The following is a 25348-nucleotide window of genomic DNA, read 5'->3' as shown; positions in this document are numbered from 1 at the left end:
AGTTGAATATTACCACAGAGGGAAGGCACTAGAAAAAGCAGGAAGTTGGGAAATCCTACAAGATAAATGTTTTCTACAACAAATAAATGGTTTGAAAACCATGGGCCAGGAGGGGGAACTGCTTTAGACTAAGGCTTATGAGTCATACCAACCAAATGCAATGATTGGACTTCTTTGGGATCTTTATCTAAATAAATCAGTTGAGGGCAGCCCCAGTGGCGCAGCGGTTTAGCGCCGCCTGCAGCCTAGGGTGTGCTCCTGGAGACCCTGGATCGAGTCCCACGTCAGGCTCTCTGCATGGTGCCTGCTTCTCTCTCTCTGCCTCTCTCTCTCTCTCTCTCTCTCTCTGTGTATGTGTGTGTGTGTCTCTATGAGTAAATAAGTAATCTTAAAAAAAATAAATCAATTGTAAAATAACATTTTTTAAACGATTGGAAAAATTTGAATATGGCCTGTTTATTAGATGATTATAAGCAATTACTCATTTGCTAGGTTTAATAATGACATTGTGGTTATATATTTTTTTAAAGATTTATTTGAGAGAGAGAAAGAGAACAGAATGCACACATGCAAGAGTCGGGGAAGGGACAGGGAAGAGGAGAAAATCTCAAGCAGACTCTTTGCTGACCTGAGGAGATAGGGTGCATGATGCGGAGCTTGATCTCCCCACCATGATATCATGAGTTGGATGTTTAACCAACTGAGCCATCCAGGCGCCTCATGATCATATTTTTTAAAAGTCCTTATCCGTTAGTGATAATGTAACTGGAGTATTTAGTGATGAAATATATCGATGTCTGGGATTTGCTTTAAGCTACTCTGGGAATGGGGTTTAGGCAAATAAAACATGATAGGCAAAATGTTAATAATTACTAAAGCTGGGTAATGAATATGTGGAGATTCATTATATTTTTCCTCTACTTTTGTGTATGTTTGGAATTTTCTAAAATAAAGCAGTTTTTAAAATTACCGCATGGCCATTAAGAGAAAAAAAACAGGAGGGGTACCTAGGTGGCTTAGTGGTTGAGCGGCTGCCTTTGGCTCAGGTCATGATCCTGGGGTCTTGGGACTCCCTGTGGGGAGTCTGCTTCTCCCTCTGCCTATGTCTCTGCCTCTTTCTGTGTGTCTCTCATAACTAAATTAAAAAAAAAAAAAAAGGAGTTTCTTTGGTATGTAATGATACGATGATTTCTGCGATTAAAGTGAAAAACTAAGGACAGTGTATGTGATGGCTTACTATTTGAGGTAACAAAGAAAAAAATAATATGTATCTATTTATACTCATATATGCTAAGATATCTCAAGAAGTCTTCATAAGAAGTGCCTCTGGGGTCAGATGTAGGAAAGAAGGCTTACTTTTCACGGAATGTCCTTTTGTACTATTTTAACAAGTGTAGTGTGTACCACTAAAAAAAATATATTATAAAAAATAAAAAGAATTAGGAACCACTCTTCCAGGCACACACACCTGTGTAAATTTAGAACAATGGAATGTCAGTGCTGGTGAGGATTTTGAGATTATTTGAACAACCTCATTTTAAAACTGAGAAAGTTGAAGTCTGTGGGGTTTTGTTTTGTTTTTTTTTCAGTCGTGTGGCGAATTGGTGTGAGGCCGATTTATAAGCCAAGTCTCTGACTGCCCTCCTCTATAAAGTAGACAGCATACAAGTATGGTTTTAAACTTTGCCATCTCAAGTTAGATTGAAATGTGATTGATACATTCCTGCTACTCTGGGGACAAGATACATACCTGCCTTTGAATCTGCAGGAGCATCGTTTTTTATGAACCTGCATTTTGGAAGACATCATTTGTGTATGGCTCAGCAAAATCAGTGTTATTGATAAACAGTGATTTTACAGTGTATTCCTACAGTTCTAAGATCGTGTGTGGGAAAATAATGCAGCTTATGGATGTCAGGAATGTTGTTGCTGTGGCTTTGTTTGTTTTAATGACCTCAGGAAACTTGAACGTTCTAAATATTTCATTCACTCTTATTTGGTTTTCAGAAATTTCCTAGGGAATAATGCTTGGCATTTTTCTTGGCCAATTATAAAAATCTTAAATGCTTGTTCTAAAATATTCAAGCTGTACATGAGATTTTAAAGAAATGCCTTTAAAGAAAATGCCTTCTCCTCCTTAGTGCCACCAATTGTACTATACAGAGGCAGTCATTGTTTCTGGGGTGAATGCTTTCAAATGGAAAAATTTTTTAATTTTTTTAAAGATTTTATTCATTTATTCATGAGAGAGACATAGAGAGAGAGGCAGAAACATAGGCAGAGAGAGAAGCAAGCTCCATGCAGGGAGCCCAATGTGGGACTTGATCCCGGGACTCCAGGATCATGCCCTGAGCCGAAGACAGACACTTAATCACTGAGCCACCCGGGCATCCCTCAAATGGAAATTTAAATTGAGGTTGTGAAGTTCTCATCACATGGAGTACAGGAAACTTCTCCTAGTGCCTCAAATTTTTTTTCTTTTCCCATCTTCTCCCCTCCTGTGTTTCTGTCTCTTGAAAAATGGGTATCTCTGTCTGCCTGTTGACTCCAGTAAAATGCCTTAGCCTCCACATCCCTTTCACAGCACCCATATTTCTGATTAGTTAACAGCCCCTGCCGTCGCTCACCCCTAAATATGACTTAGCCACTTGCTCCCCGTCTTCAAGGATGCTGATTACCAGACCTCTCTGTTTCGAATAGCCCATCACTCATTACCTTTCAGATTCAGTAGGCTTCTCAAACAAATGAAATTGCCATTTTCCTCTTCAAAAACCAAGGAGGATTCCCAGTTGCCTTCAGTTGCTGTAACTCTTTGGTAATGCAAAAATGGAGTTTTTTATATGGTTCCAGTCTAATTTATCAGTCTCCTCCATTCCTCTCTTTTTCTTTCCCATCATGCACCCTATACCATTATCAAACTACTCGGATTTCTCAGCATTCCTGGGATATAACACACTGTTTCCACAACTGTGCCTTGGCAGTTGCAGTCCCCTTTCTGGAGCACCTCTCCTTCCTGGGCACAGGAAAGTCCTCTTGGCCCAGTTCACAGGTTCCTTTTGGAGAAGTGTTCTGGGACCCTCTCAGAGTCTTCTCTCCTCTCATAAGCCTTATCAACATGATGTTGTAGCTATTGGGCCCTTCATTAGATCAAGGCTTGGCAGAGTTTTTCTGTAAAGGACCAGATAGAAAATATCTGTGCTTTGTGCACACCTGATTTTTACCAGGACTACTCAGCTTTTCCCTTGTAACCTGAAAGCAGCCATAGACTGTAGGTAAATGAATGAGCATGGCTATGCTCCAGTAAACTTTATTTATGGACACTGTGATTTGAATTTCGTATAAATGCACATGTTCCCAAATACTCTTCTTTAGACTTTTTCAAACATTTGAAAACCATTTTTAGGTAAAGACCATTCATAGGTCATGGGCCATACAAAAACCATCAGTAGGCTGAATTTGGTCCATGGGCCACAGTTTGCCAATCCTTGCATGAGAGTGGGCTGTTCAGAGGTAGGCTTTCTATATTTTTATACATCTCTGCCTCCCACTCACCCCCCCTTTCTCCGTGCCTCACTTCCTTTATAAGCAAGTGATAACTGGACAATAGTTTGTTTTTGTTTTTGTTTTAAGGTTTTATTTATTTGATAGAGCATGAGCGGGGCAGAGGGAGGGCAGAAAGATAGGGAGAAGCAGACTCCATGCTGAGCAGGGAGCCTGAGGGGATGCAGAGCTTGATTGCAGGACCCTGAGATCATGACCTGAGCTGAAGGCAGACGCTTAACCGGCTGAGCCACCCAGGCGCCACTGGACAAAGTTGTTTATATAGTATATGTGCTGTCGAAGCGAGCACAACAGTTGTTTATAGAATAAATGCTTTAGTGATGAATTACTTGGATTATGGTGGTATCTAAACATGTGAAAAATTACAGAGCATCATATTGTGAATTAGTAGCCATTTTTTATATTTATTTTTTTTTTTAATTTTTATTTATTTATGATAGTCACACAGAGAGAGAGAGAGAGGCAGAGACACAGGCAGAGGGAGAAGCAGGCTCCATGCACCGGGAGCCCGATGTGGGATTCGATCCCGGGTCTCCAGGATCATGCCCTGGGCCAAAGGCAGGCGCTAAACCGCTGCGCCACCCAGGGATCCCTTTTTTTTTATATTTATTAATAAACATTTTTAGAAAAGAAAGTGTACAGAAGTTGCATAATTAGAGGAATTCACAGGTCTCCTCTATGTAGAAAACAGCTCTGGCCTCCAGAAAAGATATAATAAACAAGCAAATAGTCTCTGCTCATAAAACTGGTCCAAATCCTTGTTTTGTGGGTTTTTTTTTTTTTTTTTTTTTAGATTTTATTTATTTATTCACGAGAGACACAGAGAGAATGAGGGGGGGGCGGGCAGAGCCACAGGCAGAGGGAGAAGCAGGTTCCATACAGGGAGCCTGACATGGGACCCGATCCCGGGTCTCCAGGATCACACCCTGGGCCGAAGACAGGCACTAAACTGCTGCACCACCCGGGCTGCCCCAAATCCTTGTTTTGAATTCAAGATTAGATCAGGATGCCTTCTTCATCTTTTCCTTTTATCTGATGGCAGTTTTCAGAGGGTTTTTCTTACAGGGCTAGCTAGCTATATCATGGGGATAACAGGCTCTAAGTGGCCTGGTGGTCAGAGTCAGACATGTAGACTGTGTTTTGAATCCTGGCTCAGCACTGACCTTTTTTTTTCTGTGCCCTTTGCCACATCACCAAATCATCTAAGTCTTGGCTTCCTCATTGCTATAATGGCAGGTACTGAAGAATACCCAGCTTGTATGGTTGTTTGAAATTTAGGAAGAGTATATTAAAAATAGAATATGTAAAATGCCAGCACCTGGCACAAAATTGGCACTGAATAAATACTACCTGCTGTTGTTATTATTTATTTCCCCCCAGGATTAGTCTGTTTTCGTTCAGCATAGACAAGGCCTGTGGGAGTGGGGGAGATTTACAGAAATACCCCGGTTATATTGAAACATTGTAATCCAACAATGTTTAGTCTCTGTTTTTTTCATATAACCTGCCAATACAGCCAAGCTTATTGGTTTCTTTAGTCTTCTTTTTTAAAATAAAGTCGTTGACTACCAGGCAGTGTAAATGCTTTGGTATTTTAACATCAACAGTAACTGAGGAAGATCGTGCAGACCACTCTCTCACTTAGAAGACCAGAGTATGCTCTGTACCCTGGGACTCAATACTTAAGAATGCCGTGCAGGAGAGTTTGTGTTTCTGACTACCTTTTCATATTCTTAAAATACCTCTTTGTTTCCAAGGTAAAACTGTCAAAATATCTATTCACAGCACAGTATGATGTTTCTTTGTACTAGACAGAGAATTTCCTTTCATTAAATAAGCAGTCTGATTAGCTAGATAAAGAGATGTTTATAAGGCATTTTGTAAACTGACTGTTTATGTCCCCTTGAGCAGTATTTTGAGCTCCTGTGTTGGAAAAAAATAGAGGGTAAAATGGTTTCAAAACTCTAGGAACTGATACTACTAATACTTGGCCCTGTGATTACTTATTGATTTAACTTGAACAAGTTATTTGACTTCTTGCTGAGAGCTTAACTCATCTTTTTGATATTTTTATAGGGTCCTTCTACACAAGAACTTGTAGCAGCTGTTCTCGAAAATATTGTGTTATAGGGCAGCTGGGTGGCTCAGTCGGTTAAGTGTCCCAACTTTTCATCTCAGCTCAGATCTTGGTCTCAGGGTGGTGAGTTCAAGCCCTGTGTCGAACTCCACACTGGGTGTGGAACCTACTTTTTAAAAATCTCAAATATTTACACACATACATAATACATTCTGTAAAAAATAGTAACATTTCTGTTTATCTGGAATCCAAGCAGATAATTATTCACTATTATTTTGGTCTTATTACAAGAAGGAGCACAGAAATGATTACAAACTACTCTGTAAAGTAGTTTGCAGAGCATATCACAGATTTGGTAGGGTGCAGCCCTTGTGTCATCTAGGATACCAGCAAAGTTCTCTGGCAGTAATGGCTGTGCTGAGGGGCTGTCAAATGTCAGGGGCATTGTATTGTTGGAAATGATATCATGTTGGGTGTATTACTGAATGTAGTTTTCTGGAAATTAGTAATATATCTAAGATCTATAGCTTGTTAATCAGGATTTCCTGTGATGTAGATTATCAGCATAATCTTTTTTTTTTTTTTTTTTTTTTTTTAAGATTCATTTATTTATGAGAGACAGAGAGGCAGAGACACAGGCAGAGAGAGAAGCAGACTCCATGCAGGGAGCCCGATGCGGGACTCAATCCCTTGTCTCCAGGATTACACCCCTAACTGAAGGCAGATGCCCAACCGCTGAGCAACCAAGGCATCCCTTTAAAAAAAAAAAAAAAAAAAAGGAAAACATTTCCAGAACTTTAACCTAGGATATGTGGAATATATTTACCCCCACTGTGGTCTTGGTGATGGGAATAGAAACTTTTCTGACACCAAGAAGGGTGAACAATAGGTAGAGCTTTGCAAATATGTAAATTCTCTCTTGTGTTAGTCTCATCCTGGCTCAAAGAATCTAAGACCATTTTTTCCCCCAAATCTTCTTCTCTCTTACCTCCAGTCCCACATTTATATGTTTGTCCACTAGAAAATATTCACTAGAGGGATGCCTGGGTGGCTCAGTGGTTGAGCATCTGCCTTTGGCTCAGGTCATGATCCCAGGTCCTGGGATCGAGTCCCACATCGGGCTCCCTGCATGGAGCCTGCTTCTCCCCCTGCCTGTGTCTCTGCCTCTCTCTCTCTCTCATGAATAAATAAATAAATCTTTAAAAGAAATATTCACTAGACATCTCATTATATTTTCAATTCATATGTTCAGAGGATATCCTCCTTGTGGTTTGCTCCTCCACTGACCTTTCACATTTTCCTTGGAGGGCAGCTCCACCATTGACCTAGCCCATAATCTGTCAATCATTTGGTCCTATGGAAGCTTCTTTCTCTTTATCTGAGAACTTGTAATTTCCCTCCCACTCTCACTTCTGTCCTCCTCCTTTCTCAACCGGAATTAAATGTGTGAACCTATTCTGCTTACCAAGCTTGCCCACGTCCAGCTCAAGTCAAAGTGACCTTTCTAAAACCCAAATTGGAAGAGTGCTCCTAGCCACTTCTAGTTTGGTGCTGCCCAGAAGGCTTTAGTTTTTGTTTAAATAAACTCTTAAAATTAAAAACAAAAACAAATTGGGTTATGTTATTTCTTTGCTTAAACAACTTGCTTGATTTACCCATTGCCTTCAGGTTTCAATCCAAACTCTTGATAATTAGACCCCTGCCTTTTGTTCAGCCTCCCTGAGTAACCCCTTCTATATGCTTTCTGCACTCCTTTTTTAAAGCACTTGTTTGTTCATTCAGTCATTGGACCATTCTTTGATTTGCTCATTAAACTTTTATTGGACACTAATAATGGGTCAAGCTCTGTGCTTAAGGTTTGGGTATGAGGCAGTCAACAGAAGAGATCCTTAGACATTTCACTGACCTCTCACACTGTTAATCAGGATAAACTAGGTTATGCTGTAATGACAGATTAACCCCCAAATCTCATTGTTTTAACACAACACAGTTGTATTGCTTGTTACAAGTCACTTTTCAGAGGCTGTGCTTTACACAGGGTCTCTTCCAATCAGAGGCCCCATCTTACAGCTACACCAACTGGAACTCACTATGTCCTTGGGCACTGTGACAGAGGAAGAGAAAAGAGACTGGGTGGGTTTCTCCCTGCCTTAGCCCAGAAGTGAAGTGTGTGTCCCTTCTGTTCACATTTCCTTAGTCAGAAACAGTCAGGTGGCCCCACCTAATAGCAGAGGGGCTTCAAATACCATAAACAAGCACATAAAATATCTGATGAACATTATGATCTCTGCCACAGTTACTGAAATAGAAACAGTTCCTGACTTCTTGTCTGTCTTATCCACTGGACTTTAAATTTCTTGAGAACTGAGATTGTATCTACCTTGCTTTTATGTCCTAATAAGCACATGGGCACACAGTAAGCTTCTGATTTTTGTTGAATAAATGTCGTTCTTGAGCTTGGATTTACCTCAAGTCACTCCCTTTAAGAAACGTCTTATCCCTCTACTGCCTTCCCCTCCTCCTGCCCCAAGCCTGGGTTAGGTGTCTCTTTTCAGTCTTTGTAGTATCCCGTGCCTACCTCAACCAAAGCATTCCTCAACCTGTATTATTACTTTTTTGTCCCTTCCTCTCTCCACTAGATACTCATTTCCTTTGGGGCAGGGGCTATGGCTTTCTTTTATGTATATATATTTTAAGATTTTATTTATTAATTTGGGAGAGATAGAGAGCATGCATGAGGAGGAGCAGAGGGAGAGGGACAAGCTGACTCTGTGCAGACCCTGGAGCCTGATGTGGGGCTCAATCCCAGGACCCTGAGATCATGACCTGAACCAAAACCAAGAACCAGAGGCTTAACTGAGCCACCCAGGCACCCTCTTTTATATTCTTTTGAAAATTTGGGGACGCCTGGGTGGCTCAGCAGTTCAGCATCTGCCTTCGGCCCAGGGCGTGATCCCAGGATCCAGGATCCAGTCCCACATCGGGCTCCTTGCATGGAGCCTGCTTCTCCCTCTGCCTCCGTCTCTCCCTCTGCCTCTCTCTCTGTGTGTCTCTTATGAATAAATAAATAAAATCTTTTAAAAAAGAAAAAGGAAAATTTGTATTAAGCATTTTTAAAGCAATTTTTAAAACCTTAAGAAATAAAACATTACTATTCCAAGCTTAAGTAAGCCCTTTATGTAACTCTTCCCCCATTAGGTTTATCATTCCCATAGATTTCTTTAGTCTTTCATTGCATATTTGTGTCCCTAATCAATATAAGGATTTTCCTTTGTGTCCATGTGGATAACAACCTATCCCCCAGCCCTACCTGTTGATCTCTCCCTGCTCTATAGGACCACCTGTACCATAAATCCAGGAGTTGGATATGGTGTGTTCTCTAGGTACATTTATCCATCTCTGCACTGATAATCACCTGTCTTGGTGATAACAGTTTCATGAAAGGTGTGATACCTGGTTGTCCAGTCCCTTACTTTGAACTGCCTTAAAATTGCAGAGGTTTTAAGCTGCAACTGCCATTCCTGGTTTATAATGATGCTTAATGAATGTTGAATAAATAACAAATTGTTTTTTTTTTCCTTAGTATGTCATTTATAGGTTTAATTTTGTCATTTAATTTTTTCATTTAATTTCTTTTCAGATAATTCTGTACTTAAAAATCAAGCTTCAGAATCAGAATTTACTGACCAGAAACACCATTTAGTGTTTTCTAAGATAGGAAGGAGTAAAGCCTGTAGCTAAAGTAAAGAATGTTTTGGTTTTTTTGCAGTAAGTTTTCAGTGGGTTGTCAAGGAAACTAAGCCAGGAGAACTGTTTACTGGTAATGGTGTTTGCTTTGAAGAGTGACTACAAAGTAATGAGGCTTGTTTTTCCCAGTGTCACTATTATATGTAGTATTACCTCACATAGCCATGCTTTGAATGTGCAAGGTAATAACACTTTCTAGATTTACTAATTAATATTTCACAAGGATTGAAATTTAGAAATTAAATTATACTTTATGTTAGAGGTTTTCTTTGCTTTGGCTTGCAATTGTCCCTTTCATTTGGACTATAACCTAATTGGATGGCCCTAGTCAGCTTTTCAAGCAAACGCTTAGGTTTAGAATGGCTGTGTAACACTTTGCCAAGTGGGAAAACTCTAGGAAGAAAGACTATGTGTTGTTTATATAACAAATCAACGAAAGATTAACCAATTTTTCTACTCTTTCTTCTTGAGTTTTCTTTGCAGATTGGATTGATAGGACTTAAATGCCATTATCTAGAAAGTCTTTGGAAGACTTTTTTTAAAAAGGTGCTTAGGGGCACTTCGGTGGCTCATTCGTTAAGTGTCTGCCTTTCTCTCAGGTCATCATCCCGGAATCCTGGAGTTCTGCATCCAGCCCTCTGCTCATCAGGGAGCCTGCTTCTCCCTCTCCCACTGCCTGCCGCTTTGCCTATTTGTGTGTGCTCTCTTTCTCTCTCTGTCAAATAAATAAGTCTTTTTTTTTTTTTAAAGCTGTTTAACTGAGACACCTGGGTAGCTCAGTGGTTGAACGTCTGTCTGCCTTTGGCTCAAGGCGTGATCCTGGATTCCCAGGATCGAGTCCCGCATCGGGCTTCTTGCATGGAGCTTGCTTCTCCTCCCTCTCCTGTGTCTCTGCCTCTCTCTGTGTCTCTCATGAATAAATAAACAAAATATTTAAAAATAAATAAATAAAGCTGTTTAACGTAAATTAACAAACATGATTATGTTTGGATTTTATTTGTATATTTATTAAGATTTTATTTATTTGGGGGAGTGAGCGAGAGAGCATAAACAGGAGGAGGGGCAGGTGCCCCTGTTTTTATTTTGATAAGAAAGTTTTTCTGCTTCTCCCTCTGCCTGTGTCTCGGTCTCTCTCTCTTTCTGTGTCTCTCATGAATAAATAAATAAAATCTTAAAAAAAAAACTTTTAAAAAGTTTTTATTAAATTCTAGTTAGCATATAGTATAACATTGGTTTCAGGAATAGAACTTAGTGATTCATCACACATATAACACCCAGTGTTCATCACAATAAGTGTACTTGATAAGGAATTTTTTAAAATGTAAGATTAGCCACAATTATAAGATGGGAGGAGTATGGCAATGATCTCCCTCTTCTTTTATGGAAATAGTATATTATTTCAGCTTTATGATTTAATATTATATGAAACTAAGGATAACTTTTGGGAAGGCCACTCCCTTGGAGTGTAAGCTCTGAGATAGAAAGTAATAGCACTGACTCCTAAATTTAGCTTTTAAAAATTTACTATGATTTTAAAACCAGTTTTATTTTATTGGAAGGAAGTACACATAACATGACATTAACTATTTAAAAGTGAACAAGTCAGTGGCATTTAGTTCCACTAATTCAGTGGCATTTAGCAACCTTTAGGTAGTTTCAGAACACTTGGATCACTCCCAAACAAAATCCTATACTCATTAAGCAGTTACTCTCTGTTCTTCCCTTCACCCCAACCCCTGGCAACTACCAGTTTGCTTTCTGTCTCTGTGCATTGACCCATTCTGCCTATTGAACATAATTGGGATCTTACAATATGTGATTTTTTGAGTCTAGCTTTCACTTAACATAATGTTTTCAAAGTTCATCAGCTGTGTGTTGTGTATCAGGGCTTCATTCTTTTTTTTTTTTTTTTTTTTTTTTATTTATGATAGTCACAGAGAGAGAGAGAGAGAGAGGCAGAGACACAGGCAGAGGGAGAAGCAGGCTCCATGCACCGGGAGCCCGATGTGGGATTTGATCCCGGGTCTCCAGGATCGCACCCTGGGCCAAAGGCAGGCGCCAAACCGCTGCGCCACCCAGGGATCCCGGCTTCATTCTTTTTATGGCTAAATACTCTTCCTGTGCATGTGTATGCCACATTTTGTTATCCATTCATTCATTGATAGACATTTGTTTCTACACTTTGGCTACAGTGAATAATGTACATTTATGTGTAAGTATTTAAGCACCTCTTTTCAGTTCTTTTGGGCATATACCTAGGAGTGGGATTGCTAAGTCATATGGTTTTTGTTTGTTTTTTTGAGAGCAGGGATGGGGGTGCAGAGTGAGAGGGAGAGAATCTCAAGCAGACTCCCCACTGAGCATAGAGCCTAACACAGGACTCATTTTCACAACCCCCAGATTATGACCTGAGCCAACATCAAGGGTTGAATGCTTAGCTGACTGACACCCAGGCACCCCTTATGGTAGTTTTTATTTAGTTCTTGAGGAACCACAAACTTTCCATAGTGCCTGAACTATTTGACATTCTTGTCTTGTGTTTAAGGGTTCCAATTTTTCTACATCCTTGCCAGTTCTTGTTATTTTTAAAAATATAGCCATTCTTGTGGGTGTAAAGTCACATCTCATGTTGGTTTTACTTTGTACTTTCCTAGTGACTAATGAGGTTGAGCATCTTTTCATGTGCTCCTTGGCTATTTGTAGATCTTCTTTGGAGAAATGTTGCTTGTCTTTTTGTTGTCATTGTATGTATTTTTATGTATTCATATTTTGGATAGCAGGCCCTTGTCAGATGATTTGCAAATATTTCCTCCCATTCTGTAAGTCACTTTTTCATATTCTTAATGCTCAGAAGATTCTAATTTTAATGAAGTCCAACTTATCTAATTTTTGTTGTTCATGGTTTTGGTGTCATGTCTAAGAATTCAGCATGTCTTACCAAATTCAAGGTCATAAGGATTTATTGCTGTTTTATTTATTTTTGTTTTTTAAATTATTTTTTAAAGTAAACTCTACCCCCAGAGTGAGCTCAAACTCATGACCCCAAGATCAAGAGTCACATGCTCTACCGACTGAGCCAGCCAGGTATAGACTGTATATTGGTGACTGTATATGGATTCACAGATTTCCTTCCTCCATGGTTCCCTGAGTCAGCAGATCACAGGCTTTATAGAGGAACATCAAGAGAATCTATCATGACATGAAGAAAAGGGATTAAGGATGAGAAAAAGGTAGAATTTCCAAGGGCTCATGTAGTTGCAGAAGCCTCAAGGGATAGATGGAAGATGACCAGAAGGAAGGTCACCAGAAGTCAGTAATGGAATCTACAAGCACTACAGAATACATAGCATTTTCTTTCAGGCAACAAGGATGACTGCGGAGTAGAAGTGAAGTGCACAGGTGGAATAGGGATGGAGGGTCAAAATTGAGACTTTGTCAGAAAGGGATGGTGTAGGGAACTATAGAGGATTCCTTTCATTTTGGAAGTAATGCCCACCCAATTCTACCTCCAAAGGAGAAGTCTAGCTAACTGTTTAGCATCTGTCCTAGAGAGGGGTAAGGAAAAGGAAACTGAGACCTTCCAGGATTTTATTTCATACATAACTAGGATGCTGGTTAATTTTGCATTAGTAAACCATAGTCTCTATCAGGATTTTATATGTGTGTTTGGTTGGTCTTCTCTCCTTTCTTAATAAAATTCCCTAGTAAGAAGAGTTCTAGTTTTATCTCAGCTGAAAGCATGATGAAGATTTTGACTTCATGTAGATGAGGGAGTTGGGTTCTCAGTGCACACTTAGAACTTAGGGGTGGTGTGTGGTTTTGGTCTGTAGCCATCTGATGGACCAGGAGTGAGGATCTGGGAAAGAAGGTATTGGGACGATGGTACCAATTAGGGCTAAGGACTTCTTTCCTTCTGGCCAGCCCTCACAGCGCTCATGGGCTTTTTTTCCCCCCAGTCCTTGTCAACTCTGTGTTCAAAGGGCTTTAAAGAAAGGAACAAAGGAGAGGGTAGATGGGATAAGTGACTGAGAGCCTGAGGGAAGGGAGAGGTACTGGACACTAGGTCAGATGCCTTTCTGCTTTTACCAGGTGGACTATCTTACTTTTTCCAATAGAAGCAAAAGCTACTCTACAAGAAGTGACCTGGAGAGGTATAAACAAAAAATGGGTCTCAGGTCCCAGAGTCTGAGTTTGTACAAATAGTGTCTTTTATTTTTAACTACCCACGTGACCCCTGTGACTTTCAGGTGCTGCTTGTGAGCAGTAGTCGCCATCCAGACCGATGGATTGTTCCTGGGGGAGGCATGGAGCCTGAGGAGGAGCCAAGCGTGGCAGCAGTCCGTGAAGTCTGTGAGGAGGTACGCACTGAGGAGGAAAGGCATGGCTGTACCTCGTAATCGTGAGTCTGTCATGTCTGTGTAGTTCCTTATCACCACTCACTGAGTAAGCATACTCGTGATCACAGAAAGAAGGAGTTTACCAGTTACCTTGTGCTTCCTTGATTAAAGGGATGGTCAGGTTGTGACCTGGTAATGTTTGTTGGGCACTCTGTGTAGGGCGAAGGCTCTGGTAATGACCATATCTAACCATACCAGATAGTCTTTTGTGATTTCCCCATGGAGCTCTTTCAGCATTACCTCTCTTACCTGTAGCAGAAGATCAAGAACAAGTAGTTCATCAGCCCTAAGAAATAAGAGGGACAGGCAGTATTGATATATGGCTTGTTCTCATTAATGAGATGGAGGAAGAGGCTGTTGTTCTCCTCTGCTTCCTGGATCCTGGCTATACAACAGTGGCTAAAGCAGCAATTCTGTTAGCCAGAAAGTGTTACTAATAATGCCATTAAAGAGATAATAGAAAAAAAAAAGAGAGATAATAGTTTGTTCTTTGTTATTTAGTCACAAGTTATTCAGCATATATGTCCTGAATTCCTGGACCACACCCAGTATATTTTACTAGATAATCTAGAGTAAGTAGTCAAAAGAAGTACCTTAGTTCCCTTACTTCTAGAGTTTACAGTTTGGGCAAACTGAGATACAGATTGCAGTTCAAAGCCAGGAGGAAGGAACTAACATTCCTCCATAGCCTGCAGTGGTGATGCCATGCTGTTCCTTGCTTTGCTTATGTTATTTCACTTAAGACTCCTAACTTGGTGATGTAAGTTTTATCACACCCATTAACTTGCCCTGGCCATATGGCTAGTGCTTTTTAGATCCATTTCTTTGTTCCAGAGGGAACTGAAAACTGATGCTAAGGACATCTAAAATAGCACTAAGAACAAGTCTCCTATATTTCTTTTGGGTTCAGCCCTTGCTGAAGTGCCCTGAGACTAATCTTACCCATGGAATATGTAAGGAATTCTTTCCTCGCTCTGAACTCCTACAGGCTTGTGTTGACTTGCAACTCTGTCATTTTATCATTTATCTGGAGTCCATAACTAGACTATAATCTCTGAGAGCATAAAGTATGTTTTGTGGTTTATATCCTCCTTGCATGTGCACAGTACACAACTAGGTGAACAGAAATTTTTTTTTTTAAAGATTTTATTTATTTACTCATGAGACAGAGACGGGGTGGGGGGGGGGCGTGCAGAGACACAGGCAGAGGGAAAAGCAGGCTCCATGCAGGGAGCCTGATGTGGGACTCTATCCCAGGTCTCCAGGATCATGCCCTGGGCCAAAGGCAGGCGCTAAACCACTGAGCCACCCGGGCTGCCCGGTGAACAGAAATTAACGAATACATGCTTCTGTGACAGGTGGAGCAAGGGATGCAACAGTAAAAGTCCTGAAGGGTTACCCCAAATGGAAATGATCAGAGTGTAGGGGAGTGATAGATACTGTCCGAGAGGATGTGAGAAGGCCTTCTCACAGTAGTAAGAATTGGTGTCCCCCGTTCTTATCAGACCTGAGATAATGGGGAATGCATAGGGGTAGGGTGGCCTGGACGGGCAGATGTGATTCTGTACTCTGCCTTTCTAGGCCTGAGGGCACCAGAATCTTTTTGCCTTTTGGCTGCTGTAGGTTCCACAGTACCTAAAGCAAAAGTGATGTTTGACAGAGCTTCTGTGGCAGTTGTAGATTCAGAAATGTGGTTGGTAAACCTGAAATGGAGTGATGGTTTTAGAATACAGAGAAAGGGAAAAAGTTCAGAGACTTTGTGCAAAACTTGCTACTTGGTTTTAGGAGTTGTGGGGGCACATCTGACCACTATACCTTTGTGGACCATGTTTGGATTTGGCATCTGTCTCAGGAGAGCATATATCAGTTGCCATTACTGTTGTTGGATTCTGAGTGTTATAGTTGAGTCATCTGTGGGTTATACACATGCAGTGAAGATGGAGAGAACTAGGTGATAAGTAGAAATGTAGTGAGGGACAAGTAAGGGTGTAGGGTGCCCTGCTCACTCTTTTGTTTCCTGGAAATGCCATTCCACAGGTAGTGAGAATGAGTGGGGATGGGGCATAGTGCTTGGATCCTGTCCTCAGATATTCAGGATCTGCACTCCCTCCTGTCTGCACAGGGTCCTGAGCTTGAAATTAAACCCTGCCTGACTCTGAGCAAGTCAGAGGAGAGTCATACCACACCCTGTACTTTGTTCTAGCATTATTGAGAGGATAAATGTCTGTGAACTCTAGAATACAATACAGAATAAATCAAATGTTTGCACAAACAATAAAAATTGGTGAGATGTCATTGTGAAAACAAACATTCCAGTACTTCTGTCAAAATAAAATAGAGGGGATGGTTCTTCCAATTCCACATCCATCAACAGAGCATAAGACTTGGAATCAGAGAGGATATAGAAAGATTTTTCTTTTTTTTTTAAGGGTAGCTTTTGTGAGCAGAAATCACTATTCAGGGGTTTGTTTAGGTTTCAAAATGATACAACTTGGGCAGCCCGGGTGGCTCAGCAGTTGAGTATTTGCCCTCGGCCCAGGGTGTGATCCTGGAGACCCAGGATCGAGTCCCATGTTGGGCTCCCCGCATGGAGCCTGCTTCTCCCTCTGCCTGTGTCTCTGCCTCTCTCTCTCTCTCTGTCTCTTTGTGTCTCTCATGAATAAATAAAATCTTTAAAAAAAAAAACAAAAAACAAAATGGTACGACTTTTGTAAAGTACACATTCAAAAAGTTAATTTTTTTCATAATGCTTACAGCTCTGATTGTTCTCTATATAAACGTAGGAGATTTTACTGGTCACTTTTGGATAGTACTTAGACCAGTTAATTCAGAGGTTTCAAATTGGATTTATAGAGCTAAATAGAAGTACTTTCTAAAGAACTTCAGTTGTCTGACTTAAAAAATAAAAACCTTATGAAGCTCTTCAACAAAAAAGTCCTGTGAATCTCACGTATTAAACGTCGTGCGCCTGACTGGCTCACCCAGTGGAACATGCGACTCTTGATCTCAGGGTCTTGAGTTTTGAGCACTACATTGGGTGTAGAGATTACTTAAGTAAATAAATATTAAAAAAAATTTTTACAAATGAGGTGAGTCTTAGAATCTTAGATTCTTAAAATATTCCCATAACATATGTAAACTGAGATTTTCAACTTAAAAAGACAAATCAGAAAAAAATTATTCAGTTATATTTTGAAAACCAAGGTTATACTCTAATAGGCCAAGTTCTTTTTTTTTTTTTTTTTTTAAGTAATCTCTGTGCCCAACATGGGGCGCAAACTCATGACCTTGAGATCAAGAGTCACATGCTCTGCCGACTGAGCCAGCCAGGCGCCCTAGGCCAAATTCTTTTGCACATTACAAAATTATAAAATATCTCTGGTTTCCTTCCTAACGTAGAAATATATTACAATTTTGATTCTCTTAAATATTTCTGTATTTCATTCTCAAGATTTCTAGGATTGAAAGACACCCACCCACCAAAGAAACCAAGCCCTCCCTGTTAAGTGAGGCCAAGACTCTTAGGTGGCCTGGTTGGAAATGCTGATCTAGTCCACTTTTGCTCTATCAAGATTCTAACTTGAGAAGGCTAATGGTTGTAGATTCTACACTGGGCAGGAATGTGTACTGAGTGAACACTGCAGTATCTGGCATGCCTGGCTAACTTTGTCCTTCAACCTGAAGGCTCCTTCCTCCATAAAGTCTTTGTGATGCCTCCCTGTAGACTCACTGCTCTTTCTGTGTGTTTCCCTTGCAGTTTATACTTCTAGCATCATGATATCTGTCATCTTTGTTTAATTGTCTGTCTCTGTGTAGTTGGGCACCATTCCTTTTTGCTCACTATTCAGTCCCCAGTGCTTAACACACAGCAAGTACTTAACTCACAGCAAGTACTTAACAAAACAAGTGTTTCAGTTATTGACAGGACTACTTAGAGCAGCCCCATAAATACAAGGTAGGCCCTTTTGAGTTGTCAGGAGTAAACATACCGGCAGGTCTCAGTTAAACGAAGAAGAATAGTTCAATGTCACAGTAGCTGTCCAGCCAGGCACGCAGGACTGGAAACTTGGGTCACAGGGTGCAGACAGGCCTTGCTCACAGTGCCTGGAACGGCGGTGGGAATGCAGTATGGCTCCTGGAACCTAGTCGCTGTCTTCTGTAGATGAGCTGCTTCTCTAATCTCTTCTCAGCCTCCTGGTTTCTGCTCACCTGCATCTCACATTCAGCTTTCCCAGCAGAGATGACCTGACCCATGGGTGCAGCTGCCAGGTGACATTATTAGCTCCTGGACATTTTGAAGACATTTGCCTTAACTTTGCTTTGATTGCTGATTTCTTATTTCTCTTGCTGTGTTCAGAGTGTCAAGATATCATGTGCTATAAAAGTATGGCCGCTCATGCTTCAGAACATCTGCAGCAGCTTTACTGGGAGGATCCTGTGTATGTGGGGAAAAAAAATATTTACTAACACAGGAACATGTTTGCAGCACATTCCTAAGTGGTCAAAGCAGACTATGAAACAGTATTTATGATGTAAAACCATTTAGTGGAAAAGAAATGTGTGTGTCTATTTGTGCGGAAAAAATAACATTGCTTGCACATCTACTATGTGTCAAGCTCTGTTCTAAGCATTTTGCAAATATTGCCTCATTAAATCCTCTCCAGACCCTATGAGATAGTGGAACTGTCACAGTCTACATTCTGCGGGTGAGAAAAAAAACAGGTTTGAGCCAGCCAAGCGCACAAGATTAAGTAATTTGTCCAAACAAATTGTGCCCAACCAAGTGTGCTCAAGGTAAGATTTCAACCCAGAACATCTAGTCTCAGCACCCACATGCTTCTATGCTGTGCTCATTGAAAGAATGTCTGCCAAGATGTTCATTCAGGTTATCTTTGGATTAGCTCAGAGATTATCATCTTCTGCATTGAACATATATTTATTACTAGAAAAATATTCTGTATAAACATGAATGGAATAGAATTACTAAGTAGCTGTTATGGCCTTGTTGTTGGGCCAAGATACCATTAAACTCAGTCTGTTTGGGGTGCCTGGGTGGCTCAGTTAGGTAAGTGTCTACCTTCAGCTCAGGTTATAATCTTAGAGTCCTGGGATTGAGCTTGGAATCGGGCTCCCTGCTCAGCTGGGAGTCTGTTTCTCCCTCTCCCCCTGCCTACTGCTCCTCCTGTTTGTGCGTGTTTGTGTGCGGTCGCGCGCACACGCTCTCTCTCTCCCTCTCTCTCTCATAAATACATACATACATACATACATACATAAAATCTTTTTTAAAAAAGAAAAAGACAACTGAATCTATTCAGAAGCTTTGTTTAACCCAGCTTAAACATTTCAGCATGTTGGCTGAATTTCAGAAACCAATAAATCTGTAGCACTTGAAACATTAGCAGTCACATTTCAAGGGCTAAAATACTCCCTTTTGGAAACTGGCCTCCGTTTTTTAGCTGCTTATGGTCAGAATCCTATTAAAGTGACCCCCATTGAGTGGGAGGGCTGGGGCTCTCTCCCCAGGCCCCCCAGGAGCTTTGGTAACAGTGCATCTCCAGCCCAGGGCAGCAAAGGCTCGTGTGAGCCAACCATGAGACACCCTCTGTAATCAAAAAGAAAAGCACCTCTTTGTGTAGTTTTCAGAGCTATTCTTTCTTGCTAATTCAATAGGAAAGGTAAAACTGTTGGCTAACAGAGAAAAAAAAGAGAAACTGGATCTGAAACTGTTGTGTCTTCTGTTGATGTTTCATCTCTCTTCTCACCTTGAGCGAACCAAGAGCGTTATCACAAAAATAAAAAACATCTGAAAACAGAATTGGGAGAAAGATACGTGCATACCTTCAACTGTGACCTCTTCAAGGATGTTAAAGATGGGGATCCCTGGGTGGCGCAGCGGTTTGGCGCCTGCCTTTGGCCCAGGGCGCGATCCTGGAGACCCGGGATCGAATCCCACGTCGGGCTCCCGGTGCATGGAGCCTGCTTCTCCCTCTGCCTATGTCTCTGCCTCTCTCTCTCTCTCTCTCTCTGTGACTATCATAAATAAATAAAAATTAAAAAATAATAAATTTAAAAAAAAAAAGGATGTTAAAGATGGGTGCCTTCTGCTTTTATAGAAGTGTAGTCTGTGGTGACAATTGAAAATATGTGGCCAAATGCCAGTTCCTTTTGTCTGCTGCTTCATGTCTGGACAAGGCCTATGTCCATGGAGCCATTTCCAGCATACCCAACTATAAAGTATTTGTAGGCAGCTTGATCATTAATCTATGACATAGGTACAGCTTTAAAAAAAAAGGTGTAGCTTGTTCTCTGACTTCCTCACTTGTCTCATGATACCACATTTTTCTGCTACTCCTCTGACTCTTAACCACCTGTTGCTTTGCCATATAAACTCACGATCTTAGAAATTTCTTTAATGAGGTCTTCTTATACTTCCCTGTACTTCTTGTACAGGGAAAAATCTCAAGTTTTTAATACACTATACAAAACGTAAAAGTGTCACAGAACGTTTGATTTAATTCACCTTCATTTAGGAGTTTTTTGAGCGTCTAGGTGCCTTAGTATAATATCAAGAGTCACAGTTGCCTTAGGAGTGGAGAGGTGTTTGTTGTTATCTCTAGCTTTCCTAATCTTACATCATCCCATCAGGAATCTATTATAACCCTTCATGATCTCATTTTCAGATAAGAGCGTGGAAGATACTATAGTGGACTTTATTTTCAAAATCTGTATCATCATCATCATCATTGTCTTTTTTTGAGAAAGCATATGCATGAGCCGGGGGCAGGGGTGTGGGGAGGGCGGAAGAAGAGAATCATAAGCAGGCTCCACACGCAGCAGGGAGCCCAGTGCAGGGCTCAGTCTCACAACCCTGAGATCCTGACCTGAGCTGAAATTGAGAGTCTGACTCTTAACTGACTGAACCACCCAGAGGCCCCATTTTTATCTCGGGCCCCTGGGTGGTTCAGTCAGTTAAACCTCTGACTTCAGCTCAGGTCATGATCTCGGGGTCCTGAGATTGAGCTCCACATTGGGCTCCCTGGTCAGGGAGTCTGTTTCTCCCGCTCCCTCTGTCTCCCTCCTTGCTCTTTCTCTCCCTCTCTCTCTCAAATAAATAAATAAAACCTTTTTTAAAAATCTATATCTTCTTATCGAACTCTTGTACTCTGTGTTCCCTGTCTCTGCCAAAAAAAGAAAAAAATAGTTGTACTCTAATATATATGTCCTAGCAACTAGAAAGCTCCATATGGAATCTCAGAACTGTCTCTAACAAAGAAGCAGTCTTTCACAGCTCTTGTTATACACAAGTAGAACATTTAAAAAGCCTGTAACTATTTGGGAATAATTTAAGATACTACTTTGTCACCCTTTCTTTTTAGGTCATAAGTATTTGACTCTATTTGAAGTGGAGTAAAACGTAAAGGCTCTGTGTGACTACATTGTATTTTCATCTTTATTTTTTGGCCTCAGCCTGAACAGTTGTGTCCAAAAGGTGGGGATAGGGAATCACAGAATTTGTTAGAGAAATAACATGATTCTTTTAAAATCCCAAAGTTTAATCACAAAATATGTATCAGAATATATTACAAATATTTTTAATCAGATTAATATGATGGGGAAAAGGTGGGAAGTAATGTCATGGCTAGGGGTCCTCCAGCTTATAAGCTTGTATGTAGGGAAGTGGACAAGCAGTTGATAGTGGATGTAGTTCTAACCATATGGGGAGAGCCTGCCCTGGTCACAAGGCAATTCCTACTCAGGCCTAGCTGTTAGTTGTCATGTAGCAATCAAGACCCGATATGGTTCTGATGTTTCAAGAGAATCTTGAAAGCTAGAGTCTCATGTGAGATCTGGTCTTTTAATATAGGCAGCTAATATTTTTTAGAGAAAAAGAGGCACACAAGGTTGGGAGGTGGGGGGAGGAGGGGAGGGTGAGCAAGAGAATCTAAAGCAGGCTCCAGATCCAGTGTGGAGCCTGAAGTGGGGCTCAGTCTCACAACCCTGAGATCATGACCTGAGCCACCTAGGGTACCCCTAGATAACTAATTTTTAAAAATTTTTTTTTCAAAAATTTTTTTCAAAAATGTTAAAATAATACATGCATATGGGTTTAAACAACAATAGTAATACTAAAAGGTCCATATGAAAAACAACCAGGGGGGCCTGGGTGGCTCAGTCGATTGAGTGTCTGACTCTTGGTTTTGGCTCAGGTCATGATCTCAGGGTCGTGGAATTGAGCCCCACATTGGGCTCTCTGCTCAGCAGGGAGTCTGCTAGAGATTGTCTCCCTCTCCCTCTCTCTAAAATAAATAAATCTTTTTTTAAAAGTAAAAAACAAAACAAAAAAACAACCAAAATGTGTTCTTAGTGAGGTTGATGAGCTGTGTTTCAGATTTTTACTTTATTTTTAGCTGTAAAGTGATGAGCTTCAGCCTCTTTGAAGAAGACAGTTTTTTATTTTTCAGTCTTCTAAATGATAAGTGAAAGCAAATAAAGGTTTTTAATATTGGCAGCATTTCACTGTTTAATGGAAATGTTAATATGAGGAAATATATCCATATATAAATTATTGTAAATCAAGAGAGACCATAAATCAACCTAAGATGTTGAAAAGCAGTTTTCATTTAAAGACTATTCTCTGGGGGGATCCCTGGGTGGCCCAGCGGTTTAGCGCCTGCCTTTGGCCCGGGGCGCGATCCTGGAGTCCCGGGATCGAGTCCCACGTCAGGCTCCCGGCATGGAGCCTGCTTCTAAAAAAAAAAAAAAGACTATTCTCTGAATTTCCAGGATTTAATTTTTAAGAAACTTTAAATTACATGATTTTGAGTTATTAATAATAAGGTATATGCATGGCTATGTGCACCTACAGATTTATCTTAAAAATAGGGACAAAAATAGGCAAAGAATTTTTCTGTATATTTGAACCTTTTCAAAATAAAAAGTTGGTCAGAAAATAACCGTAAATGCTTATTATGCATCAGCTATATTCAGATCTTGAGGAGGAAACTATGAAGTAAAATGATATGCTGGATTCTACTTTCCTTAAGACAGATTGTGTTTTGTTAAGTACTACCGAGTCCTTATTTTTACTTGGGGAAGGAGGTATTTTTAGCTCATTTGGTCACAGCATTATAGAATGCAAGAAGCATCATGTCTCTTAAAATATCTTATTCTGATAGTTAATTCCTTTTAAAGAATTTGTTTTAGAGTCAGAGGCGAGGGAGAGGGAGACAGAGAATCCTAAGCAGGCTCCACACTCAGCACAGGAGCCTGATGCAGGCTGCTATCTCATGACCCTGAGAGGATGACCTGAGCTGGAATCAAGAGTTGGATGCTTAATCAACTAAGCCACCCAGATGCCACCCCATCTCCCTTTAAAGAACGTAATAGGAAATGTGGTTCAGTGATGAAAAAATATCAGGAAATTTTTGTTTACCTAACATGGACATATTTTTGCATGTGGAAACGTCTTTATTCTGACCTCCTAAGAAAGCTTACGTGCAAAAATATCAAGAGAAAAGAAGACATAGCAAGAGAAGAGCCTTTTCCTTAGAAACAAATAACTTCAAATCTGTAAGATGAACAGAGAAAGCATACCACGTTTTAGTGTGGAAACGTGTGTGAGGCTGTTTTCTGTTAGTGGGCGGAATGAGTCCTGCAGATCGCTGGCAGAGGCCCGTAAGTAAATCCGTATTGAATCTCCTGTTTCTGGCAGCTGAGAACTTGCAAAGGGCCTTTCCTCCCAGTTACAGTTCAGGGATGAAAGGAGACCTTGGCATAGACACCACCTCCAGTGAAGGGCCTGGCTGAGGCGTATGGTGCTAATCCTCGTGCTCAGCTTTTGCTCTACACTCACGTGGCCAAGAGTGTAATTCAACTCTGGCCCTAGAGCAAGGAAGCCTCTCTTTCCTTTCAGAGGAAGGCACCTCTCCTCTGTTACGAAATGGGAGATGGCTACTCCTGGATTACTTCCATGGTTACTTCTGGAGTCCACCTTAAAATGATTGACAATTTGTAGGACTATCATTTTGACTTTTGCAAAATTACTGAGTAAATACTCTCAGCTTTGTGAATTTGACATATTCAAAACGTTATGTTACTACATATTTGTGTTAGCATTTTAGTTTAAATATATAGGTACTTTAGACTATAAATCTCCATGAGTGGTTTTAAAAATGGAAACAGTAAAAAACAAAAAAAAAAAATGGAAACAGTATAATCTGAGCAGTGCCCAGGGGGCACCTGGCTAGCCTAGTCTGTGGAACATGTGGCCCTTGATCTTGAGGCTGTGAGTTAGAGCCCCATGTTGAGTGTAAGTATTACTGAACAGTACTCTTAATCTGAGGGCTTTTGTGTGCTCCTTGCAGGACTTACTGATGTTGTTAGCAGAGCAGTTTGATTACTTGATTAAACCGGTGACTACTATAGCTCACCATTTTTCCTGATTATAAAAATAATTTATGGGATGCCTGGGTGGTTCAGCGGTTGAGCATATACCTTTGGCTCGGGGTGTGGTCCCAGAGTCCTGGGATCAAGTCCTACATCAGACTTCCTGCATGGAGCCTGCTTCTACCTCTGCTATGTCTCTGCCCCCCCCCCATATGAATAAATAAAATCTTTTTAAAAAAAAATTATTTAAAAAAATTTATGTTCCTAGCAGAATGAAAATCCAGAAAGCACAAAGAAGACAGTATATTACCATAATTCCATGGCTGGCTCTATTTTCCTCAGTGTTTTAATCATTTCAAACATATAAGAAAAAAATTTTAAAAGTGAAACAAATACTATATTCTTCTAGATATATCTGTTGGCTTTTTGCTCTATCTCTATACATACTTTTTTTTTTTTTGCCAAGCCATTTGAAAAGAAGTCATACATATTATGACATATCACCTCTAAATTCTGTCCTTTATGGCAGCCCTGGTGGCTTAGCGGTTTAGCGCCACCTTCAGCCCCGGTGTGATCCTGGAGACCCGGGATTGAGTCTGACGTCAGGCTCCCTGCATGGAGCCTGCTTCTCCCTCTGCCTGTCTCTGTCTCTCTCTCTCTCTCTTCTGTGCCTCTCATGAATAAATAAATAAAATCTTAAAAAAAAATTCTGTCCTTTAGCATGCATCTTTTTAGAATAAAGCCAGTTCCCTACATTACCACATGCCATTGTCACACCTAAGAAAATTCATAATTCTATAATCTCTTATCCCCACCTAAAAAGTCCAGGATCATTTTCTAATAGAATATCTCACATTCTGATTTTCTTTGGTTGTTTCTTCTTCGTGTCCTTTAACTTGTTTCCTTATCCCGTATTTCTAACAACTTCTTTTAGAGCAGTGCTGTCCAGTAGAACTTTTCGGAAGTTATATATATGCACTGTCTAGTGTAGTAGCCACTAGCTATCTATGGCTCTTTAAGTTAGTTAAGATCAAAATTTTAAATTCATTTCCTCAGTTATGATAGCTGCATTTTAAGTGCTCTTTAGCTGCTTGTGGATAATGGCCATCATATTAAATAAATAGCACAGGGCTGGAGGCTTGTTTAGCTTTAGGATAGACATTTTTGATAGATTGCTGCA

General features: G+C 40.5%; 1 protein-coding gene across 3 annotated transcripts in view; it reads left to right on the top strand.

Annotated features, from left to right (window-relative positions):
• NUDT3 (nudix hydrolase 3) overlaps positions 1-25348 on the top strand; it is a 127574-nt gene that overhangs the window by 48379 nt on the left and 53847 nt on the right. For all 3 annotated transcript variants that reach the window (XM_025418477.3, XM_049092032.1, XM_025418476.3), the window contains exon 2: positions 13633-13743. In XM_025418477.3, coding sequence (XP_025274262.1) covers positions 13633-13743 — 111 coding nt within the window. The remainder of the gene's footprint in view (positions 1-13632; positions 13744-25348) is intronic.

This window comes from Canis lupus, chromosome 12 (genome assembly GCF_003254725.2).
Source record: "Canis lupus dingo isolate Sandy chromosome 12, ASM325472v2, whole genome shotgun sequence".
Classification (NCBI taxonomy): domain Eukaryota; kingdom Metazoa; phylum Chordata; class Mammalia; order Carnivora; family Canidae; genus Canis; species Canis lupus.
Note: the sequence above shows the minus strand (reverse complement) of the source record. Positions and strands in the feature narration are given on the sequence as shown.